This window comes from Hipposideros armiger, unplaced genomic scaffold (genome assembly GCF_001890085.2).
Source record: "Hipposideros armiger isolate ML-2016 unplaced genomic scaffold, ASM189008v1 scaffold_45, whole genome shotgun sequence".
In the NCBI taxonomy this organism is placed as follows: Eukaryota; Metazoa; Chordata; class Mammalia; order Chiroptera; family Hipposideridae; genus Hipposideros; species Hipposideros armiger.
In genome coordinates this window covers 1,026,173-1,050,684 of record NW_017731395.1, presented here as the reverse complement: position 1 = coordinate 1,050,684, position 24,512 = coordinate 1,026,173, and the positions used below count along the sequence as shown (strand labels likewise).

At 35.8% G+C, this 24,512-nt stretch overlaps 1 protein-coding gene across 2 annotated transcripts in view; it reads right to left on the bottom strand.

Annotated features, from left to right (window-relative positions):
• SPATA17 (spermatogenesis associated 17) overlaps window positions 1–24,512 on the bottom strand; it is a 120,745-nt gene that overhangs the window by 30,411 nt on the left and 65,822 nt on the right. For both annotated transcript variants that reach the window (XM_019639601.1, XM_019639602.1), the window contains 3 exons: window positions 21,442–21,645; window positions 15,384–15,532; window positions 4,913–5,048 (listed from right to left, as the gene is read on the bottom strand). In XM_019639601.1, coding sequence (XP_019495146.1) covers window positions 4,913–5,048; window positions 15,384–15,532; window positions 21,442–21,645 — 489 coding nt within the window. The remainder of the gene's footprint in view (window positions 1–4,912; window positions 5,049–15,383; window positions 15,533–21,441; window positions 21,646–24,512) is intronic.

Below are 24,512 nucleotides of genomic sequence, written 5' to 3'. Positions count from 1 at the left end.
ACTGTCCTACCATCCCACCGTGTACAGCTGCACCGCCAGAGTGAGCGTCTTACCTGGGGTAAGGAAAATCTTACAGACCTCGCGCAGAAGAAAACATCTGCCATTGTCTCTAGAGCTGAACAGTTATTAGTAATCTGATGAAGAGATCTCTCAATCTCAGACTTTATTGCAGTTATAAAATAGGTTTTAAACATGGCTTCCCATGCTTTATAAAAATGCATTCCATTAGGTTTGCTCATCACTCAAATGCAAAACTTTAGACTCAAATGAAAATTGTGTCCTTAGGTTAATAATTATAGATAATAATGGTCTGATCTAGTCTATTAAAAATCTTGGACACGACACTGCACATATTATTTTCATCCATAAGTTAAAATTCAAGTAAGAAACTCTTCTGCGCCAGTTTTAAAACTCTAATTAAAAATTACTACACAATGTAATAAATGTATCAGAAACAAGACAGTGATTAAAAAGCAAAGGTAGTGTAAATATATACATCTTAACATTACACATTTAAACTATTCTATAGGTTAGATATTATTTTAATAAACAATATAACAATATTTGGCTCTGTCCAGTTTTCAAAGTGCATAAAAGAGTATATATAAATATTATATGCAAATACCAAAGCAGCAATAGACTTATAATGAAAATTGTATAAACTTATACTTTTCCTTTGGTCTAATGACCTCAAGAAGATGGACACAAGAGTAATGAAAGAGGGGAAATTAAAGAATTTCAGTCCCTGATGTACTGTGAGAGAGAGAAAAAAAAAAGAGAGAAGAAACTTAAACTGAATATTTGATTATTGACAGCCATTCTCATAAGCAAAATATTTTCCCTCAATTACACCTAATTATTTAATTGTTTACATTTCCTAATGAAACGAAACCATACAAAACAAACGAACTATAAGAGGCTGTTTTTCAGCAAGTGCATAATCATCAATCAACATGTACAGAAAGATTCTTAAAATTATATGAAGCTGGTCTGTTTAAACAGAAAGGTCTATTTTACCCCCAATCAATGCGTACACATAAAATTATCTCTAACTGAGGCCTGTTCCTCCACTGTACGGTTCATCCGTAATGGTCCCCACACACTGCACTTGCACATCAATTATGATAATCATAATCACGGTCGTTAAGCTGAATGTTCATTATTATCAGGATGCTGGTGACAGCAGATTCAATCACCGGGTGCAGTGGGCAAGCAGTCACAGTCCCACCCAAGTTTCTGCAGACGGCGACGTGCCACATTAAATCCATGATGTGTTCTACAGCCCACTCCATTCCAAAAGCCTCAGACGGTAAAGGTCAACTTTATGTTCTGTGCAATATGCTTAGGCTCTCTAAATTCATTCTTTGGAGCATTGGATGTGTTTATGCTTTGCAGCTTATCAAATCCTCTTTAGGACCAACACACATGTGAAAATCACAAGAAAAGGGCTGCCCTTCTATTGTACTGTCATTCTCCTGTAATAAGGCACATGGGGAAAGGCTCTAGCAACATGAACTGCCTTAAAAAAATAAAAAATAATAATAATAAAATAAAATGTTTTTTTTTAAAAAGCTTCTTGCTGAATTTTGCAAATGCGAAAACATGAAATGGTTCCATTCAAATCAGTTGTCTAAAGTGAACGTGGAAACTAATTTCAATTGAGATAAAGGCCTTAGACTATCATGTCTGCTTTGGTAAATGTGAACATATGCGAATGTTTGGATGACCAAAAGAATGTTTTTAGTATATTGAAATTTTTATTGTCCAACTCTTTTGACCTACCCAAATAGATGAATTAATAGTGACTGGTAGACTCTCCTTATTTAATTTCACTTCTATTTTAAATATTGAAATCAGCACAATGAAGAATTTATAAATACAAAGTGGTTCCTTGAACTTAAAAAGTTCACAGAGCTAGAATCCAACAATTTGACTTGGGGCATTTTACAAATAGATCAATGAGCTATGAGTAATGTATATGATACATACATTACTTTATTATTGATTTCTATACTTTCAAGAAAAATTCCATACATGTTATTTTTCATTATTAACTTTCATACTTTCAAGAAAAAGTAGTAGTATTTGCTCTCAATTTGCTGACTTTGTGATGTCTTCTCACAGTGTTCTTCATATTAATGGTATTAAAAATAAAGCAAAACTATTAACTAATATTTGATACATGAATGCATTTAATGTATGATTAAATTAAGAATATTTAATTAACATTTGATTTTTCTCTCAACTGATATCCTTTAATACAATTGTGTAACAAATCATTTGAAAATTATAACTTCCATGTTTAAAGATGATAAAAGAGGAGAAAAATTCCATGTAGACAATCTTAGAACATGGTAAAAGGTTGAGGAACAGGAACCAAATATACTTAACTGAGCTGTTTCTTGGCTGAAATCAATCTACTGCATTCAATTAAATTTTATGTGCATTGAAATGTTTGTAAATAGTCCATCTCCCCATAGTAGAAGCATAAAACCATATTAGTCTTTTCCTTCTTCAACATTTGAACTTAACAACTCTTCATTGCCTAAAACTGTCTTCAATCAACTAAAAATGAATAAGTTGTGGCCTCCGATTTCCAATATTAAGAAACAAAGTTTTATAGAAAAAATTAAGAATAAGTCTGCATTCAGCAATTGATTGGGAAGAAATTGCATGCAAATCACTCAACATCAAATCAAAATAAAAATATTTTTTAATAGTTCTAAGATTTTACATATACATAGAATGACTACTTCCGTATCTTGCAGGTTACATTAGTTATACAGAGGGGTAATTTATTTGCTATAGCTATTTGAAGAGATCAGAAAGAAGGTGGGAAGAAATTAAGAAAGGAAGGAAGGAAGGAGGAAAGGGAGGGAGGGACGGAGGAAAGGGAAGGAAGTAGGAAGAGAGAAATTTAAGTTTGCATTTAATATTTTCCACATGGTTTTATGTAGGGTTCAGTACACTAATGATTGATTAAAATGTAAAGAATTCCTATACTGCTCTCGCTTAACTTTCAGGGTCTACAAGAACAATTATTTGTCATTAACTTTTTAACTATATATACTTTCTAAAAGTATACAGGGCACACAATGATTCTTTCAAAAGGACAAAATAAAATACTGTTCTTTTTAATAAGTATCCAAAAGTCTCTTTATTTCCATGAACTTGTTTACTTCCACTAGATGAATGAATGTTCTCGGAATATGTCAGAAGGTATGACGTGAACCCATTGCATAAAACTAAAAATACCATATTATTTTAGGAAAGAAACATTTGCACAAAAACCTTTGTTACTCTGAAGGGGCTTAATGTCCTAAGGTGAGTCATTTACATTTTGAAGAATTGAATGCTTCCTTGAATGAAATAGAATGGTGAGAGGGCATAAAAGCAAAAAATGTTTATGTCAAGAAAGAAAATGAGATGCAGATCACATTATGTACATTCAAAATATGAAACTAAATGTTTTAAAATCTTAGCCCATATTCTGAACGATTGCATGTTAGGTAAAAACAAACGCTAGAATAGTTTTAGTGTGGATTTTTATGAAATAACATTGTCACCAACATTTAGGTTCATCAATTAGTAGACCACGCTGAACCACTCATTGAATTTAATCTTTATGACATGGAATCATTACTTGGTGTTTTAGAAGACCAATTTATTTAAAAGATGACCTTGTAGCTGCAAAAGAAAAAAAGCACTTCTCGAAGTATCCAAGTGACTCCCTCATATGACTTACCCTTGGTAATCCCATATTTACAACGTCCTTTCAACAGAAACTTTCGTTAGCATTTGGTAAGGAAAGGTCTTATTTTCCCTAAGGGTCTCATGTGTCTCTTCCTGTTGAGAAAAGAGTGCATGCCTGAAACTTGTGTTCCTGCTTTATCACCCACACACCGAAATCCCAAAGTCACCAGCCACCACAGCAGTGTCCTCCCTTCATTTTATGGGCATCAGCACTCTTCTCATCCAAGATCATTTCCCCTTATTTTTACTTCTAGACTATGACCCTTATTGTATTTCCCTTTTAATAACATGCCTTAAAATCCTTTTGGAAGGAGATTGTGTGTAAATGAGTAAATCCTCGTTGGCAGACAATTAATAGAACCAACAAGTTTGGTCGTGTAAGGAATTCAGTGGCCCTAACTGCTCTTCCGAAAATCATTTACTACTTCATTTTACCTGTGCAATTTTGCTATAAATAAGTTGTAGTTTCTAGTTTCTAGAGAATAAGGTAAACACACAGTAAAAACTTTTCATGAATAGGTGTAAGACGTCTTGATGTTTTTTCCAACTGAGGAATTTTTATCTAAGTGCTAACAAATATTCTGGAGCGAGACAAGAAATATTTATTCGCTTTCTGCTTTTCTCTATTATATACATACAGATATTATATCACAGATACATCTATGTCTGCCTATCTACTGATTGATCGATTGATCGATCGATCGGATCTATCTATCTATCTATCTATCTATCTATCTATCTATCTATCTATCTATCTATCTATCTACTGATCTAGCTACAAAGATTGAGAGAAAGCAAGCCCTGTTCTCCATGCCTGAGAGTGAAGCTTAATTCCGTCCTGTGACCACAGATTCAAGCCTTGATCCCGGGGGGCTTTGCCAAAGACAATGACCCATGCCATTGGTCATAGGGTAGCTGAGCCACGAAACGTAAGAACACAACACTAAACAAAAAACAAGCAAACAAAACCCCTGAAACCAAGTCTCTTACTGACATAGGTCACCAGCACCATCTTTCCATAAAATACCTATAAATAATTTTGTAACCATGATGGTATTAAGCGTAATGAAAATATTTATATTTGCTATAATCGGTGTATATTTTTAGCCTTGAAAAGGAGCACCATTTCTTTTCTTTTTTTAATGCTGCATTAACCTACCTTGTCGCAGATCCATTTGTTAGGATTTTCATCTCTGAAATGTTGATGTCCGTAAGACTCGGGACCATACTTGCTTGATAAATGTATCGATGGGATGTACTTTTTGTTCTTATGGTAGGAAGAAAACGGCAAAAACCTGAAAGAACATTAAGGTGATAGTCTTAATTTGATTTCTAGAGACATTTGATTTAAAAAAAAAAGAATTTAGAGAAGTAGTAAAGTATGGTGAAGATAAAACATGGCTTCGGGCGGGAACGCTTGACTCCCGCTTTGATCTCTGCCACTGACTACCGCTGTTAGTAACTTCTGTGAATCGTCATTTCTTATTCTTCAAGTGGAGATATGAAAACTTGCTTCATAGGATTTTTGTGAGCCTCAAACATTTTGTGAACATAGAAAATGTTAAATAACAAATTCATTTATTTAAGGGTGCCAAATAATTCCAAATTGATCAGATAAGTAAAAATGTTCTTAATTTTAAAATGGTATCCGGAAAATGAAAAGGATGGCCAGGATGGGCAATTCTCATTGAAGTGGGTTTTCTTTGGATCTTAACTCAACCAAATAATGGAGGCAATTTGGGTAGCGGTTGTGAATAATGAGGCTTCCGAGTCTGCCAGACCTGTGTCCACATCTTAGCTTTGCCGTCGCTGGCTGGGTTCCCTTGTGCAAGTCACTTGACCTCTATGAGATTTTAGTTTCACAGAGAGTTGTAAGGAGTGAATAACTTAATATATATAAAGCTTCTCATGGAGGCTGACAAGGGCAAGTGTCCAGTAAACAAAAGTTGAAATAAAAGTAGAAGTAGAATTGTCGTTGTAGCTCTTATCATCATCACCATCAGCAATTTTTGGTATTAATTATGATCAACATAAGAAATTGAACTTTTAACACCCATATAAACTCTCACAGACCATCTTAGATTGTGTTCTGCTTTTAATGTAACCTAGCGAATTATTTAGATCCCTCACCAAAACCCTCTGAGTAATAAGAGCAAAGGGGGGAAAAAAAGTTATAAGCCCATAAGAAGAAAGACGACAAAGAAGAGAAGCAGCAACACATCTCGGGCAGGAGGGAAGCAGATAGAAAAGTCAAACACTGAAGTCTAACGCCAGAACAAGGCGAGGCCTGAGAGAGCAGGGGCCATTTGTTGCGCAGAAGCTGGAAACGCTCAGGAACAAAAGCTACGGTTATTGCACAAGGTGGGAGAGAGGGATACAGCGGGAAACAGATGAGAAGTCTATGCAAAGAGGGATACACCCCCAGGTCCCTCGCCCAGTCCACGCATCCAGGGAAGAGCCTCTGCTCAGAAAGCTTGACACCAGAGTGCACAGGTCTCAGCGGAAGCAGGGAACAGACACCGGGGGAGGCACGGAATGGGATATATGGATTTTCACTAAAAACCCGCCCACTGGACCCTTCCCGGCTCATCTCTCTAAGTGACCTGGCTGTCGGACTTACCTCCTTCGGGAGACTGAAGCCTCTTCTCAGAAGATACTGAGAGCACCCAGGGAAGCAACTTCAAACATAACACTTGGGATCTCTTAATTAAAAGGTCGCATCACAGTGCGATTAGAGTGTATCAGGCAAAAGACCACTCTCGCATGGAAACACAGTTTCTAACCTGGCCTTTAGAGTCTCCTTTTTAATATGAAGTTAAGAATGGATTACCAATTGGGGAAAGTACACACATGAAGGGGAGACACAGATGCACGCATGAAAGGTAACCTAGAGTGAACAGATGGAGTGCAGGAAACAGGCATGAACTTCAGGAACTTTTAATTAATGGAATCAAAGGACATATGGTATCAATGAAATTAGAGCTAGACAATGTTTTAAATGAAAGGAACATTTAAAGAAAAAGAGCAAACTCTGGGAAATCAAAAGATATACGTAGAAAAATGAAATATTCTGCTGAGAAAAATATTCTGAAATTCAGATTTTGAAAAAATTAAGTGGAGGCTTTACAAATGTATGGAGCCATTATGGTATGTGAATATTTTCACATATAGTATCTCATTTAATTAAGACAAAGAAGGGGCTTTTAAAAATCTCAATTCAATTAAAAATTTGTTTTTAGCATTGTATTAACACATTTGTCTAAAAAAATAATAAACAGGAAAGGCAGTGTCTGTTCATCAATTTTTACATACCTCTACAATTTATTTTTAATGCTTATCAATAAACTCCTTTTTAATGTTTTTGCCAAGAAAATATTCCTTAATACTATCTAAAGTAAACACAAACAGAACGCAGAGCTTTGAATTGTACAGAATCACATGGCATGTATCCTCTTGAGAAAAGGGCTCTCATGTAAGACAGATTATGGTCTTTTCAGTGTTAATTTGCACATGGGATGGACATCACGCTCACAAAAATTAATGCGGCCCCCACGTCCCTGAGTATACAGAGGAGGTGCTGTGAGCCGGCTGCTGCACTTCACTTCTGAATTGCATTTTAATTGTACATTTTTCTTTTGTGTCTGCACAAAATTTGCTTTCTCGAGGGAATGGACAGCTAAGAAGACAGGCTGAAAAACTCGTGTTTCCCCCATCCATAAATTAATTTTACTTTCATTCAGTCATGATGTTTCATTAAAGTAACATGTGGGCATATTCTTAAGTATATGTATGTATGTGCATACATACATATATCCAAAAATATTTAGAAGTTTTGTAAATAATATTTAAACACTTACCTCAAATTAGGAAGAAATTACTTAATTCTCAAATAGGATTTGCTCTACAAAAGTATAAATAGGTTTGAAAACCATAAAAATCACTTTTAGTTTATAATCAAATTTTTAGATAATTATCAGTTACTTTTAAAAATGTTATCTTTTACCAATTTTAAATACATATTCAGAGGTATTTTATGCTTGCAGTGAGTACATTTCAATGAACTGAAAACCACACTAAAGGAGAAGATATGGGTTTGCCTATTATTTTTTATAATCTCATAAAAATACGGATTTGGGAGAAATTCTTAAATACGATGTGGAGATACCGTGGTATGTACAAATAAGTCATTACTTGAATGTCTGGGCAGTTGGAGAGCAATGGGTAGAGGTCTCAGGAAGCAAAACTTAAAAATAATCAATTAGCTTCAGGGAAAATAGGTCCATTGCAAATATAGCCATTGTTGAGAATTAATATACTTAATATTATTTTCCAAAAAAGAATACAAATATCACTTTTCTTCCCCTTATAATTCTCTTTCATTTGTCCCCATTTTTACAGCCCTATTATTGTCACTCATAATTCTACATTGTCCTCTAATCCATTTATTTCACTGCGAGATAATCCAAATCTACAAATTATGAACCCCTGTTGCATACGGTTCCAGCCTATATTCTTCAGCCCAACTGTCAAACCTCTTAGAATGCAATGGGTCACCTTAGTGTCCTAAACTTCCCTCCCTTCTTCCATTCCTTCATCTCTCTCTCTCTCTCCCTTCCTACCTTCCTTCCTTCCTTCCTTCCTTCCTTCCTTCCTTCCTTCCTTCCTTCCCTTCCTCCCTCCTTCCTACTTTCCTTCCTCCCTCCTTTCCTTCTTTCTTTCTATCTTTCCTTCCGACCTCTGCCTTTGTCCATCCATGCTCCTCTTCCTGAAATGCAGATCCATACACTATTCAACTTTCAAAATCTAGCTTAACACTCAGCTTACCTAGGCAATGTGATTGTCCCACTTTAACCCACACTAATTTCTCTACTACTACCTTAAAATTTAGTCATTAAACAAGCCTTGTGATCCTTTAATACCAAGATACATCTGACATTTTCCACCGTTTATTGGGAGATATTTTTTCTTATTTATTAATTATGAAATACCTACAGGATTCTTACCATCACCCTTATCAAGTGGGAAAAGAGAAACAAAAACACTATTCCGTCATTTCAGACTGGGTATAAACTGATTCAGGCTTCTGGTGTTTAAACCTCTTACACTTTACAGATAAGAAATTGTAATGTAAGGAGATGACAGCATAGCAAATAAGGTTTTGTGCATTTCACTGTCTTATCTTTATCTTGTATGCCACACAGAGTGGCAATGCCTATTATTTTTGCTTGTTCTTATGGCAAAATCATGGAAAATGCTCAAAAGACCATAAGCTGCATTAATCAAGAGCTTGGTGTATGAGCAGCCCCTCTCATGCCAATCATCAACAACATTGACGCGACAGGGACTCGTAAGTGGGGATACAGGAGTGAGAGCTAGGGCTCATCCCAGGAACTTGGCTGAAAAGGTACATCTAAAATAGTTTTCATCATAGAAGCAGTATTTGATTGAGGATGGACATAAATGCTTTCATGCAGGTTAAACAGGCAAAGTCCTTAAAGAGGCAAAGTACTAAGTCATCAGAGGAAACTGTCAATAGATGGTCAGACTACATAATGGTATATGCTTCTCCTCGTACAGGAGGCCTCATATTTCTAGAAGATTCCTTGATGTATCTCTTCAAACACACCCTTAATTTTTTGAGCTGCCTTGAATGGATCTTTGTTTTTTGCAACTAAGAAAGCTCTAAGACACTGATCCGAAACACACCTGTGCGCCTGACCACACCATCCACACCATTATCAGGTTGCCCCCTAAATCAGGTTGATTTAGGGTGTATAGGGTTTTTGTCAACATTTATTTTCCCCTCCACCACCAATGTCCTTGTGCTACTGCCAATGTCCTTTTGTCTCTGAACTGGACTAAGGCAACGGCCTCCTAACTGGTCTCCATCACCAGTGACTTCCATTTGTTCACCATGGACATAGCTAACAAAGCCATGTTTCTAAGCTATCGGATGCTTTCAATCTGGCGATTAAAACACTGTGAGGCTTTTACACTCTCTCTACATGGTAAAGGGCAAATACTTTATCGTAGGACATACGGCTCTACCTATGCTTTATATATCATTGCTGCCACTTTGCACAAGGTACCAAAGTTAGGAGCTAAGATTCTCAAGATACCACAGACAGCAAACCGAAACCCCCGTGAGCTATACACTTTGGAACCTAGAGATGGCTTTGTCCAGGCCACTTCCCCTGGGCCAGTCTCCTTGCTCTGCCTGGCAAACTTCTGCTCAACCTTCAATCCTCTTCTGACTGCCACCCCCCCCCACCCCACCTTCTTTTAAACCCTAGATGGAAACAGGACAATCCAGGATGTATAAATGCCATGCCAACATAAGGATGTGAGTGTGCCATAAAATGACTGCCTTTCACGAAGAAAATCCATATGCTTCACAAATTGACTGAAAATCAATTGGCAAAGCTTTAGTTAGCATACGTTAGGAAGAGTGCTTAGGATATGACAAAAATCTAACTAAAAAGACTGCAAGTGTCTTTTTTATGACTTGTCCGATTGCATACACTGAAAACGTTCATAATATTTTCAGGTATATCACTAAAAGTATTCCAAATTATCACCATTATGTGGATGTTATAAATCTTTAAATTTCTTTAAACTTCTGTCCATAATAATGGAATTCCAGTACTCTGGGGTCATGTATTTAAAACAAACAAACAAAACAACTACACTTTTTTTTCTTTTCAAGGAAACAGTGGACAAAAAAAGAGAGCACAGCTCTCACTATACCGCCAAACTAATAAAGGGCTCTTTTGTAGACAAATTCTAGAACTTCTTAATTATATACAGCCTTATTATCTGTATCCCCAGTGTTACAAAGTACCAGAACTTCATTAGAAAAATTAAGCTGGAAAAATGAAGGCAGCACTTTGTAAATTTCCACTGGAAATTAGCTGGGAGAGGCAGAGGGATACCGGATCAAAAGAGGGTAATCATGCTTAACTGTGCCCTGGAGCACCCGCATGTGTAATGCGATTTGCACAGTAACTACCTCTCCTATTACTGCTTGTTTGGAGTATTCTGTGTTAATGGGGTTAGCTAATTCGGTATGTTAACTTAAAAAGGCTGTGCTGATTAATAAATGGTGCACACTGTGCTAGTAATTAAAATAAATGGAAGAGGCACAAATTAAAAGTTGAATTGTTAAGAACACATTCTCTGAAAATATATGATAATCCCTATTTATCATAATACAATAACAGTTCAGAAAATATGCAAATTGGAAAGGTCTATAAAGTGTTTGGAAAAAAAAATCACAAAAGTCAAAAAAAGTTTGGAGAGGTAGTAAATTTCCTTACCAACGTTCTTTAGTGATAAGTGGAACCCAGATCTCTTCTATATACATATATCCCATTTTTTTTCAATCGCCCTTTTTAAAAACTGTTTTGAAGATCTCATTTCTTAACCTTTCCTACATTTTTTCTATGGTGCTTGTCTATGAAATGGTACCAATACTTAACTAGAAACAATATTTAAAGGGTTGAAAAATGAGCACTCTTTTGTTTACCAAGGCTTCTGCTTGAGCTGGATGGTGAATCTGAGGGAAGTGAAGGCAAATACATAAGATTTGTAGCTACTAAGCACACAGTAGGTGCTCAAGAAATTGAGTTGCTGGTTCCGCTTTGCCGCTGAATGCTCCAAGGGTGTCTCTCATCTCACCTACTCTGCACAATGAAGGGTGGCAGAACACAACCGCCAATAATGCCACTTTGGCAGAGGAGTATTTTGAGCTAGAGGTACTTGAAAACAACAGGTCCAAGGAAAGGGACCTGGGCTCTGCTTTTTACCCTAAAATCAGGAGCTAACACTCCCATATGACAGGTGCCTTTCCTCTGCGGGGAGGGGGAAAACATTCTTATCATCAGATATGGGGGAGTCAAGGCCGAGAGAACTCTGTACCAACAGACCTTAAATAACTTTTATCTTCCTTTGACCTCCCCAAATATTTTAGTTACTTTTTAAACAACTGCTGGTCTTTGCTCAACCTAATACGTAAGCATTAGGGTTTGCCACGTCTTTGGGTTTTCACTTCCTTATGAGGGCACCTGCATCATGTGAAACTTAAATCAATCTGTATGCTTTCGTCCTGTTAATCTGTCTTATGGCAATTTAATTCTCAGGCCCAGCAGAAGACCTGAAGAGGTTGTAAAGCCTGGCCACCCCTCCAATAACTATCAAAAAATTAACACCTTTTATTTTTTAAAAAGATGTAGAGACAGCTATTGAGCTGTCTGAACTCAGGTCCTTACGAAAGCCTGTACCAGTTCAAAATACAATATCCTTACAATATGAGTCAATCATAAACGTCTCTTGATAGGGGAGCTCAAGGCACAGTCCGAGTTTCTTTAATCCTCTAAATGCCCACACCCTCAACCTGCAGGAGAATCATGAATCCTTGCGGGTCCACGGATTTCCGTCAAGTGTGGCTCAGGTTCATAATTCATCTGAACACCAAAGCCTGATCTAGCAAGGTAACTCCTTGATTGAGGAACATTCGTATTCGTTTCTTATTGCTGCTGTAACAAATCGCCACACGCTTAATGGCTTCAAGAATACAAATTTATTAGCTTAGCATCCTGGAGGCCAGAAGTTGGAAATGGGTCTCGCTGGGCTAAAATCAAGGCTCTGGCAGGGCTGCATTCCTTCTGGGGGCTCCAGGGGAGAATCCATTGCTTTAATTTTCCCATTTCCTAGTGGCTGCCGGCTTTCCTTGATTGTGGCCCGCTCCTCCCATCTTCAAAGTCCCTGTCACAATGGCATCCCTGTGACCTTTGATGGAGTCAAATACCTTTCTGCCTCCCTCTTCCACTTTTAAGGACACTTGTGAAAATACTGGGCCCACCCAGATAATCCAGGACAGACTCCCCAATTTTAAAGCCTTAACCACATCAGCAAAGTCCTCTTTATCATAGAAGGTCAGAGTCACAGGAGCCTGGGATGAGGGTGTCAGCTCTGGAGGGGCTGTTATTCTGCCTCGGAGAACACAGATGGACGCTGGCTTCTATCGCCATGTCCTACCACCACTCCATTGTGGATATGGCTGTAGCCTGCGGAATTATAGTCTCCAGGATTAAGCCACGATGTTTACAGTTAATAGAAGATATTAACTTAAAGGACCTCAGCTACTCTCGGAAGACTTTACGGAAGCCTGTATCACCTGATTTATGATCACCTGTTCTTTTCCATCTCTGCCATTGTGATGGGTAAATTAAACACTTACTTGGAAAGCTCTGGTGCCACTGTGGCCTTCCATTTCTCCCGCCTTCTAATAACAACGACTTCTTTCCCCACTGATCTAGGCAACTTGCACTGTCCCATTTCACATCTGAAAATAGTCCTTAAAATACCCTCTGAAAAAAACCCTAAAATTCTCTCTGACTGCAATCTCCTATAAAGAGGAAGTACAGTGTGTATAACATTTTGCCTTTTTAAAATAATATAGCGTATTATTTTAAAATAATATATACATATTTAATTGTTTATGCCAAAAAAAAAATGTCTGGGTAAGACATAAGTGGTTAACACCAGTGCCTCTAAAACACATACCGGAGGGTCTTCCGCTTTACAATGTTTAAAGTTTTTACAATAAATATCGTGTTTATTAAAAAGTTTTTAAAAAGTAAGCCATCCTTTTTTATTCTTTTTCAAGTGGGTTTGAGCAGATTGAATAAAGCAGGGAGGTAGAAAATTCCTTCATGGAAGCAGAAGAAAACATGAGCTGAAAGCGGGATGGGAGCGTCTCAGCCGCTCGAGAGCAGAGTTTCCTATAGAACGTGGACGAAGATTTGCTGAGGAAAGGAGCCTGGGTCAGATCCTGAATGGCCTGTATCTTGAAATAAGGAATTACGTTTTTTTCCTGGAGTTGATAACAAGCCATGAGAAAGCATTCTGGCTGAATAACTGCTTGCTTAAATTTCTCTGGTGTTATGGTAACACGCTGAACGGGAGTAAGGCTGGGCAATTAAAAGCAGACATTGGAAGTGCCTAAGTTTGAGTATCAGTAGGCAGGAAGAGAAGAGGCTGAGCCTGAGAGATATTTAAAAGACAGGATTTGAGGACCAGCACAGTGCTAGACGAGGAGAACAGGGTAACTCACAAGTCCCTCCCTAGGCAGATGGTTGGTGCTGCAAAGTGCACTCATGGCCAAAAAAATCAGGGCCGACTGGGACATGCTGAATTTGGGGCATCTGGTGGAGATGCACACAAAGATGGCAGTGGAAAATATACATCTGGAATGCAGGAGTAAGGCCTTAGAGATTTAGAGAGTAGAGATCATTGGCATAGAGGTAGCAGTTGAAGTCTTCCAAACAGAAGCGATCAGAGAGATTATGTGTCCAAAGGAGAAAGTAAAGAAAGAAGAAAGTAAAGAAAGAGTGGCATATAGAACGCTGCCGTCACTTTAGTTCTATCCCACCACTTCCACCAAAATGACTGCAATGGTCCCCAAATGGGTTTCAGTCCCTGCAGCATATTTTTTCTTAAACACACCTGTCTCTCAATCAACAAATTCACGCTCTTTTTATAACATCCTCTTACTCAAAAGCACTGAATAATTCTCCATTATCTACCGATAAACCCTCAAACCCTTCGCCCTGAAGACTCACACAATTGTTCTTTCTACCGTATTTCACGTAAAAATTAGTTTCTGTCAAATCAGTCTTCTCATTGTCCAGTGAGCTTTTCCTACCATTACTTTTTTGTTTTTTCATACAATCAACCTGCTTTTATCATTTCTCTTCTTTTCCCTATCAAAACCTAGATCATCAGAGATCAGAGAAAACCCTACATGAAGAAAAATAAAAAATCATGGCACTTATGGTCCTTCACACACACGTGGCCATTTTGAATGGCTTACCTATGGTCGTGCCTCAGAATTTGATTAGGATTTTCTGGTTCAGTTTCGAGCTAGAAGCACAGAAGGTCCATTAGAGCACAGACTGTCTATTTTCCTCAGTGCAGTCTCGCTAGGGCCTGGAACTACTCCTGACATGTAAACAGTTACTGACAATATTTCTCACAACATCTAGCTAAGAGCTTCTCACATAAAAGTTACTCAGCGATTACTTACTAATTGCTTATGTAATATCCTGGCTTCACAAGGACGTATGATTAAGGAAAATCATTTCCCTCAATAAGGTCTGAGAAAAATGGAGTGAGTTTCTTTAAGAACAAGAACAAACAATTAAAGCTTTAAGATGGCTTCCAAAAAGACCCCTCTGTAATCCATACTTTATGTGTAAAATATTATTGTTCTACTTCCTATGCTTATTTTAAAGAACATGTTGAAAAGAGAGAAAAAAAAGGAAAAAATATATAAAGAACATATTAAAGATAGTGATATCATAAGATGAGGTCATACTGGAGTAGGGCGCTCCCCTACTCCAATATGGCTGGTGTGATAAAATACACACACACACACACACACACAACATACCAATATTGTCATCAATGTGGACCTTACCTAAAATATTTGCATGTTTAAAAATGGTTGCTTCTGATAGGTCAATGGCAACTTTACCTTTTCTCACAGCTAAAATATTAGGAAATAGGAAATATTAGATAGCTTCCGGCACCAAACATGGTACAGCTATTTTTTCTAGCTGAGAACTCACATATTGTCATGAATGTTTTTGGTCCGTTCCTGTCTTCTGAAGTCCTCTCTGGCCTCTTTCAACTCGCTGATTGGTTCTTCCATCCGCAAAGTTGGCTCCAAAGGCTTGTAGCGTTGTTTCAATACTTCAGCGATGTCACGGAAGGGTCCCTGATAAGAAAGGATGAGGTAAATATTTTATTATGGAGAATTTTTTTTATCATATTATTAATGACCAGGGCTATTGAATATCTATAAAGAATAGCAAGTTTACTAAGTTATTTTAAAGGAACAATATGTTTTTTCCTGATTTAGAAAATACATGACATAAGAATACACATCTTCAAGAAACGTTCACACAACTATAAGTGATTATATTAAATTATTTTAAATTAAGCAGAACTGTCCTCACATCAAAAGACTTTTTATGCTCGAACTGGTAAACTTGTAGTTATAGGTTGCTTTACTTTCTAATTTTAAAAAGCATGTTTCTTCTAACATAATTTTAAAAGAATGCTCTTCTTTTTGAATAAGATATTAAAAATGATCCAGAGCATAGCCTCCAGAGAGTACACCAAAAAACAGAAATAGGATAGCAAGTGTTTTTTCATTAAAATAAAGCTTTTAAGTGAATGTCAAATCTTATAGTTAATTAGTTGTCTCCCAAAACATAGATGGGCCCTATTTTTAATTATTTTAAATGTTCTTTATTTAAAATTCTAAATTTTATTGCTTAATAACTTTGATATAATAGCAACCAATTAATCACACAAATATATAGCAGATGAAACTCTAGAAGCTGCAATTGTGAAAAAATGATTTATAACATATCCTACCTTTAAATTAGTAGTTACTTATACTAGTCACTAGGATCCACTGGCTGTCTAATTAGTATCACATAGAGCACAATACAAATCATAGGTGGCTTGAGATATTGCTGTGCCATCAATTACATATTGTTTTCTTTTTTCAATACTATTGTGCAGGAGAGAAGTGATATAAAATGGACAAAAATTTCTAATCATATTCCTTATCCTAAAAGATCTCTTCTTTAAATAGGTTATCACTAACAAGACACAGCTGGAGTTACTGCAAGCACTGAGTGAAGACTGTGGGCTAATAAAAAGAAATGATTCACGCCTCATTTATGTTCACTTATGTTTTACATTAATAGAAACCAATAATAGGAACCAGTTACCATAAAAGTCATGGACCGTAAATAACACAAATGGCAAATAAGTATCATCTAGTACTTTTCACAGCTGGACAGGAGGATTGTTATATTTGAAAGTAGTTAATGGATTTTTATTGGAACTTTACTTTTTAAAGATACAGTAACATGGTTCCAAGTTCACTATTAAAAAATTACATGGGGATGTATCTATATCTATCTATCTATCTATCTATCTATCATCTCCATATATATGTATATACATATACATATACATACACACACACATATATTTTAGAGGTTCTTAATCTTTTACTTTGACCAATTCTGTTTTAAAAGTTAATATTTGTTTTTTTTATCAGGGACAAATTACTGCTCTAGACCTTTCTTCCTCATGTATACATAATGGAATAATAACTATCTCACAAAATTGCCCTTAACATAAGTTAAGATAATGTAACACTTAGCATTGTACTTAAAACACAGTCAATACTCAAAAATGATACCGAAGGCTTTATAATTATTTTCACTACTATTATTATTAGTTTCAAGAGGAGTTTGAAAAAGATTTTAAAGAGTAGCAGCATCAAATATACGAGTATAAGCAAACAGCCAAGGTTCTGACTTTGAAGGGGTCAGTATTCTCAAGGCGTAGTGGTCTTCTCGGCAGCCAAGCTCTGCCTTCTAACATTTGTTGGTGTATCAGCACAACACATATCCATTTGTAGGCTAACCCCACTACTTGTTCTGTGACTTACTGTTTCCAATGAGACTGGGACATGAAAGGGGAGGCACCTTACCTGAGCAGCAAAATTTAGACTAAAAACAGACTCAAGTCATCCTTTGGAGGTTCACTACAGCCTTTGTGACACGGATCCTCCTGTAATCATGTCCATCTTTCTATGTCTTTCAGTTGCCCGGTCCCTATGTTTCTATCTTAAAGACAATCAGTGTCTTGCCTTTGAGCGCAATAGCCCTCCTCCCTGGTACTGTCCGGGTTCTCTTTGCCAAAGCAAAGAGAATGTGCTGTTAATTTGCATTTCTGTTGGTAGACTGACTGCCTGTTACATCCCAAGTGATCACTTATATCAATCATGTCTGGAGTGACATGGGATCAGATTTTGGACATAGCTTCAAACTTCAGATCTGCTTACTGTACTCATTTCCAAATAGTGATCCTTAGAAAGCCCAGACCATCCAGGCCTCAACTTGAAACTGTACATCTCCTTGGACTCCTAGCTATTGTAGTTTACCAAAGTTTGACTTCCTTTGCCTCCAACCAAATCCTAATTATGAGTGTAATATATTTACATTCTTAATAGCCCATGGTATTTTACAGTCATCTGGCATTTTAAAATTTTTCTCAAAGGTTAAATAACAATGAAGTTATTTCTTAAACTTACAACAATTGTCTCACACATTTAAGAAATTTACTCCACAAGTACAGACAGGCTGTCAGAGTATAAATATTATCATCTGGGCTATGGCATATATATCTCCTCAATGTTGTATATACCTTTTTATTATTAGCTTACATATAGAAAATGCAGTTTAGTCCACAATATTAAAAATCCCATTCTGTGAAAACAGGAAACAAAAAAAGAGAAAAAAGAAAAAGAAAAAAGAAGGGAAGACAGAGAGAATGAAAGAGCCAAAGGAAGACAGGATAAGGTGGGAAGAAAGATGGATTACGGAAGAATGCGAAGGAAGGGAGGACGAGATGGGGTGGAGGGGTGGGAGGAGGACCAGAAATAGGAAGGAAGGAGAGAGGAAAAGAAGGACAAAAAAGAAAAAAGGAGGGAACAGGGAAAAAAAATTAGTAAGGATCATTAATTTTTGGTATGCTAGATAAATGCAATTTGCGTGCGTGTGTGTGTGCGTACACATATGTATGTGTATATATGTATATATTCATATATAATACATACAAAATCTTCTATATATATACTATATTCCATACATAAATACACATATATATTTATATAAATGTATATATATTTTCTGTATCTTCATATTATATGCTATACACAGAGGGTGGCAAAAAAATGTACACACGTTTTAAGAAAGGAAAAATGCTGTATTAAAATCACTGCAGTGGTAACCACTTTGAGCACCTCTTGTAATTGCAAAAGTCAAATGTGACGTGATTCATCTTTTGTTATCGATATATATTGAGTATTACAATTTTAATAGAGTTTTCCTAACTGGTTGAATTGCTGGACACCCAGTTGGTAGCCAGAGAATCAGGGAACTGGTCATTGGTTTTAGAAAACACCCCATCATATATGATCATACATATATATCTTCTACATGTTATATAAATATATATATGTATACATATATATTTATATAAATATATATATTTGTATTTTCCACATGGGTATATATATATATATATATATATATATATATACACACATATATATATATATATATATATACATACATATTGTCCACATATATCTTTTATATAGCTATATGTATAATATGTCTCATATTCATTCCAGTTATACTAAATACACATATGTGTATAAACGTACATATAAACAGAATGGCATGGGGGAGCCATGTGATGTAATAAAAGTGGATGTATTGAAAAAAGTGCATTAATAGGGATGAAGAGTAAATACAAACCAGTATAAAATAAGCCATATTATGAAAGCATAAAAAAATCAAAGCAGTGAAGCTAATGTGAAATGTCAATATTATAAAACCCATATAAGCTAATATTAAATGCATCATGGTTAGCATTGTGGATATTGGTCACAGTGTGGCAGTTTGGTTTGAATGACCTCTAGAGTGTTCCCAACACAGAAACATGTATATGCCCAAAACATATTAATTCCATATAATTTTCACATGTCCTAATTAGTTGCATGTAGAATTACTCTACAAATGCCACATAGTACCTACACCTATTCCTGTGAATATAGCATGAAATATGGAACATTAAATATTCAATATCCAATGTTATCTGATACTTAGCAACCATTGGACACTTGATACACATGAAATGGAGGTACTAGAGTTATTTTCTCTATAAAATAACTATGCATGCATTGTTCATTCTGATGGCATTATATAAAACCATTACTTGCATTAATAGAAACAGTAATTTGCATAAGTCAAATGGCAAACAATTTAGTTACTTATAATATAAAATTCATTTTATATTTGACTTTAAAACTATTTTAAATGCCTTTATTGGAATACTGTTATAACCCATATTTTGAAAGGAACAATGAAACCATACTCTAAAGACATGTTCCAAAATAAATTAAAATATTTCCCATTATCTCTATTTGCTCCCTTGCTCAATTCCATCTTGCTTGCCACTTTATTTCAAAAACAGGAAGAATTTTTATCTTCTATGTCTTTTTTTTTTTGATAAATAGATTAGTTTAAAGGTAATTAAGAATATTGATATAAAAAGATTTTCTTATAAAATGAGTTAGGGAGGAGGAAAAAGAGAAAGAGTCCAGGGGGAAAATTATCTTTATAGATTTTTCAGTCTTTTTTTACAGCTCTTTCTATAATATAGTATAAACCATCCGTTAATAGTACTAATTATTTGTTAGTAATTTTGAGAGACCAAATATGCACAAATAAAGGGAATTAGGGACCCAATTACGGAGAGCAGAAACACAAAACACCACAAATAATTAGAGCAATAATTATTTTATGGCATAGAATGCAGGTTGTCTTACTACAAGGTTGATCAAATGGGTGAGTGTGTGAAAGGCAGTCTCTAAGATGGCCCCTGGGATCCCTACTTCCTGGTATGCATGCCCTCGTATGGACCAGACTTATTCGTGTCTAAGAAACAGGACATGGCAGAATAGGATGTCACTTGTGGCATTAGGTCATAAAAAGGTGTGGCTTCTGTTTTGAGAGCTCTCACTCTTTTTTAGCCAGCTGCCATGTTTGAAGACATAAAAACTACCAATCATCAGCGTGACCTTGAAAATGGGTCTCCCCACCCTATTCTCTGCACAGCTGAGCTTCCCTATGGAATCACAGCCTTGCCTGACACCTGGAATGCACCTTTCGGAGAGATCTTAAGTTGGAGGCACTCACCTAAGCTGTACCTACAATGCTGACCCACAGAAATGGTGAGGTAAAAAATTGTGTGTTAGCTTAAGCCACCAGGTTTTGGAGTAACTGATTGCACAGCAAAAGAGTAACAGACGCAACCGTTTGCAGGGAACTAATAGTTAGGAGTTTGGGGAGCTTGGCAGTGTGAACCGAAAATAAATCCACTTCTGGCTTGATGCTACCTGGTGGCAGTTGTCTAGTCCAGTTTAAATGCTGATGAAGAGATGGAACTGCGGCTCTCTGGTGCTTTCCAAACAGTGACAATCATCACCCAACACATCCCAATCCACCTTTAGCCCTAGAAAGTCATTTGCCAATCCTGCATTATTCCAATCCATAGAGAAGATACGTCTTGTCTCTGCTTGAATCTTGTATTGTTTTGGGCTTTAATTTACGCTTTTTAAATCACTCAAACCTAAATTATGTTTACAATTGTATATAAAGATATGGATCATCAGATGAGAGGTTAAATTAAATATATTTGATTTTTCTAGCAACAATTTATAAAACAAAGATTGCCATAACAATCTTTTTATGTTAAAAGGCTAGATCCTAGGTCCAAACCCTGTGTGTTACCTTCATTGTGAAAATAATCAAGTTCACTGCCAGAGAAATGTTTGATTACTTCCTTGATGCATATTTTAAACATACTTTATATTTATTATTTCAAATTAGATTATGTTAAAAAAATAATTTTCCTCTTTTGTCACAAAGACAAAACAACACTAACTTAAAAACAAACAAGCAAACAAAGAAAAATAACCCAGCGAGGATACCATGATAGGCAGGATTCTCATACAGGGACAATGAGTACCTGACACTGTTTCCTGTCAATGGGCGGCAGAACGTCGGAGCGCGGAAAGGACCGCGCACTGGTACTCGCCAGCCAGCTGCTAAGGTGGATGGAGCGCCTCGGCTTCACCTGAGGCATCCGGGGCGTTAGAGGCTTTGCCTTTTGTAGTCTCAGCTCCCACGGATCCGGTTCCTTTCTGAACGGCGAATTGTATATACCTGGAATCTAAAGAAAGAGAACTTATTTTTGATTTCTTTATCTTTCATTTTCACACAAAATAAAAGGAAGCTGAAGTGGAACCCGAAAAGTCTTCATTGGTTTTAGGACTATTTTAAACCTAAAATAGTTCTGAAACTAGAGGTGAATTTCAGATTTATCGAAGATGACAAAATACACGTGCCTCGTCTTCACTCCAGACCAACAACTTCAGAATCATTCGAGGCTGAAGACTAAATATGCTAAAAACTGCTGAGCTATATAGCTCCTATCTGCCACACAGGACCTATTTTCCATCATTGTACTTATGAAAAAAATAAGCAGCAGGACCTGAAGTCATTCATTTTATATTCTAACTATTAACTATACATATGTACATGTAACCGTATCTGTAAATCACATATTCACTCACACAAACTCAAATATATAATGTTTGAACCAGTTTCAGGTACAAAATATGGACTCAATAAATATTTGATTGCTTGAGTAATTATTTATTACACAACCTAATTAATGGAAGCTGTTTCAAGTACTTTAAAATAATAATCAAAGTGCATATACATAGGCACACACATACATGCTATAGTATCATTCAAAATAATGTCCTGTATTTTGTATTCATGTGGTTTGAGACTGTACTTCTGTAGTGTCACATTACCCTTGCTGTTCTATCATTGACCTTGTCACACTGTGTCAAAATAGTCAAGACTTACTTGGCACAACACCTGCTATGCAGCAGAGGTTCAATAGATGTATATATGACACATGTTAAATTCAAGTTCAGCAGATGTCCATTTTGTGATAATTCAATGGTATTTGAATATAAAACCACATTTTGATACTCTTTTAATATATACAAATGCATATTCATAAGGAAAAGTTACATTTTAAAGGACAATATGACTTGTTGGGTTGCTCTGTAGACACTCTAATATAAAGAATGCATCTATTGAACCTGTTTTTCTTGAAAATGTGCTTTCCTCTTATGCCACCATCACATCCATAAATATTTCTGGTTGCTATATTTACCTGCTGGAATAAACAGTTCCAAAGTATTATGATTAACTAGGATAGTTGTCTTTGAAAAACTATCCTAGAAAATTTTATATTTCTAGCCCAACACTTTCAACAATAAGTGTCCACCTCTATCTAATACCAACTCAGACTAGATTCAGTTCCCTATCCCTAATGCCTCCTTAATAGCCTGAGGATAACTCTATCACAATACCTATCACATTGTTTCATAATTATCTTTGTGTGTGTCAATCTTCCCCACCCAAGCAGCTGGGCACAGGGGCTCTGGTGTAGGTATTTTTGCATCCCCAGGGCCTAGCAGAATACATAGTAGGCCGTCAAAAAATGAATGTGAACTGCTCATCCTAGATTAACAATGCACCATTCAGAAAGGCCCATGAAACCTCTTTCCCTCTTGCTTTCCAAAGACGCATAAATATCTTCGTAGAATGTTTGAGGTTTATTTCAAAATCCTATGCCTTCTTTCAAAGAAGTTATAGATTATATACCTTTTTATCTTTCTTTTTAAAAATTTTTTATTAAACTTATTGGGGTGAACATTGGTTAGTAAAATTATGTAGGTTTCAAGTGTTTCAATTTGCTTTGAGCACATTGTGACTGACACGAAATTATCACAGATCTACTTGAGTCATCACCAACTCACCTATGTTATAATTGAGAGCTGAATTTTATTAGATCAAAGTTAATGTAAACGTATTTAAATATTTTTAAAATATTTTGAATTGGCTCTTCTTTGAGATGTGTTTACCTCTTTACAATTTATACAAAAAAAAACAAACACCAAAAAAATCTGTTGGGAATTTATAGGCAATTTTATACACCATTTTTAATGTTATGTTAACATTCTCTTACTATAATATTAAATATATTAACAGAATAAGGTGGATATATAAACAGATAGTTAAATGATCTTAATAAAAGAAAATATATATACATATATATTCAAAACAGCATTCAGCCGAAAGTAAGTTTTGAGTGGATGGTAATATTTTAAGATAATTTTCAGGATGATTTTCTACAATGAGAATGTATCAACTGTAATGAGGAAAAAAACAAATATTATATTAAAAAGACTGTTTTGACATAAAAGATAACAAAATCTACATAGTGTCTGAAAGAGATATAAGAAAACACCCTTCTGCTTAGTGATGATCTAGTTAAATGAAGTCTGTTAGTTTATCATTTCCACAACCTTACGGATTTAAGTAGTAAAATACATACAATCTAACTAGATTATAATTTATGCTTTAAAATATCTATCTACCTGAATAACTGCTACCAGCTATTAACTTTACCCGCATTAGAAATCTTCTTTGATCTTCGCCATTTGCATGCACATGTATACACAGGCTAGATGGGAAATGCAAATCGATCAGTAGACATGATAGCTTTCTTAAATTATATTTTGCAACCTATATGGAGGCCTCCTCATGTGTATTCTCTTTGCAATTTAAATCAAATATAGATAGAAAATATATTTTAATTGAATTTAAAATGTATCATTTAAAATCTTCAAGGTGTCAGTATTTTAGAAATTAATTTCATACATTTGCTAACTTACATCAATGACCACGTTCCAGCCTCCCCTCAAGCCCTACAGCAAGCAAATACCCTATTTATTTAGATTGATACAGTATTCATGTAATTATTATTCTTCAAGTAAATAAAAGCACCCTAACTTACTATTGTCTCAATTGCTGTATTTCATAATTTGTAATCCACTTGTGAATAATGGTTTGTTGTTGATTTTTTTAAAAATACAACTACGAGTCACAAAAGACAAAGTGAATCCTAAGAGACTAGGACATATTTTTCAGTTTTCACATTTTTCACAACTTAGA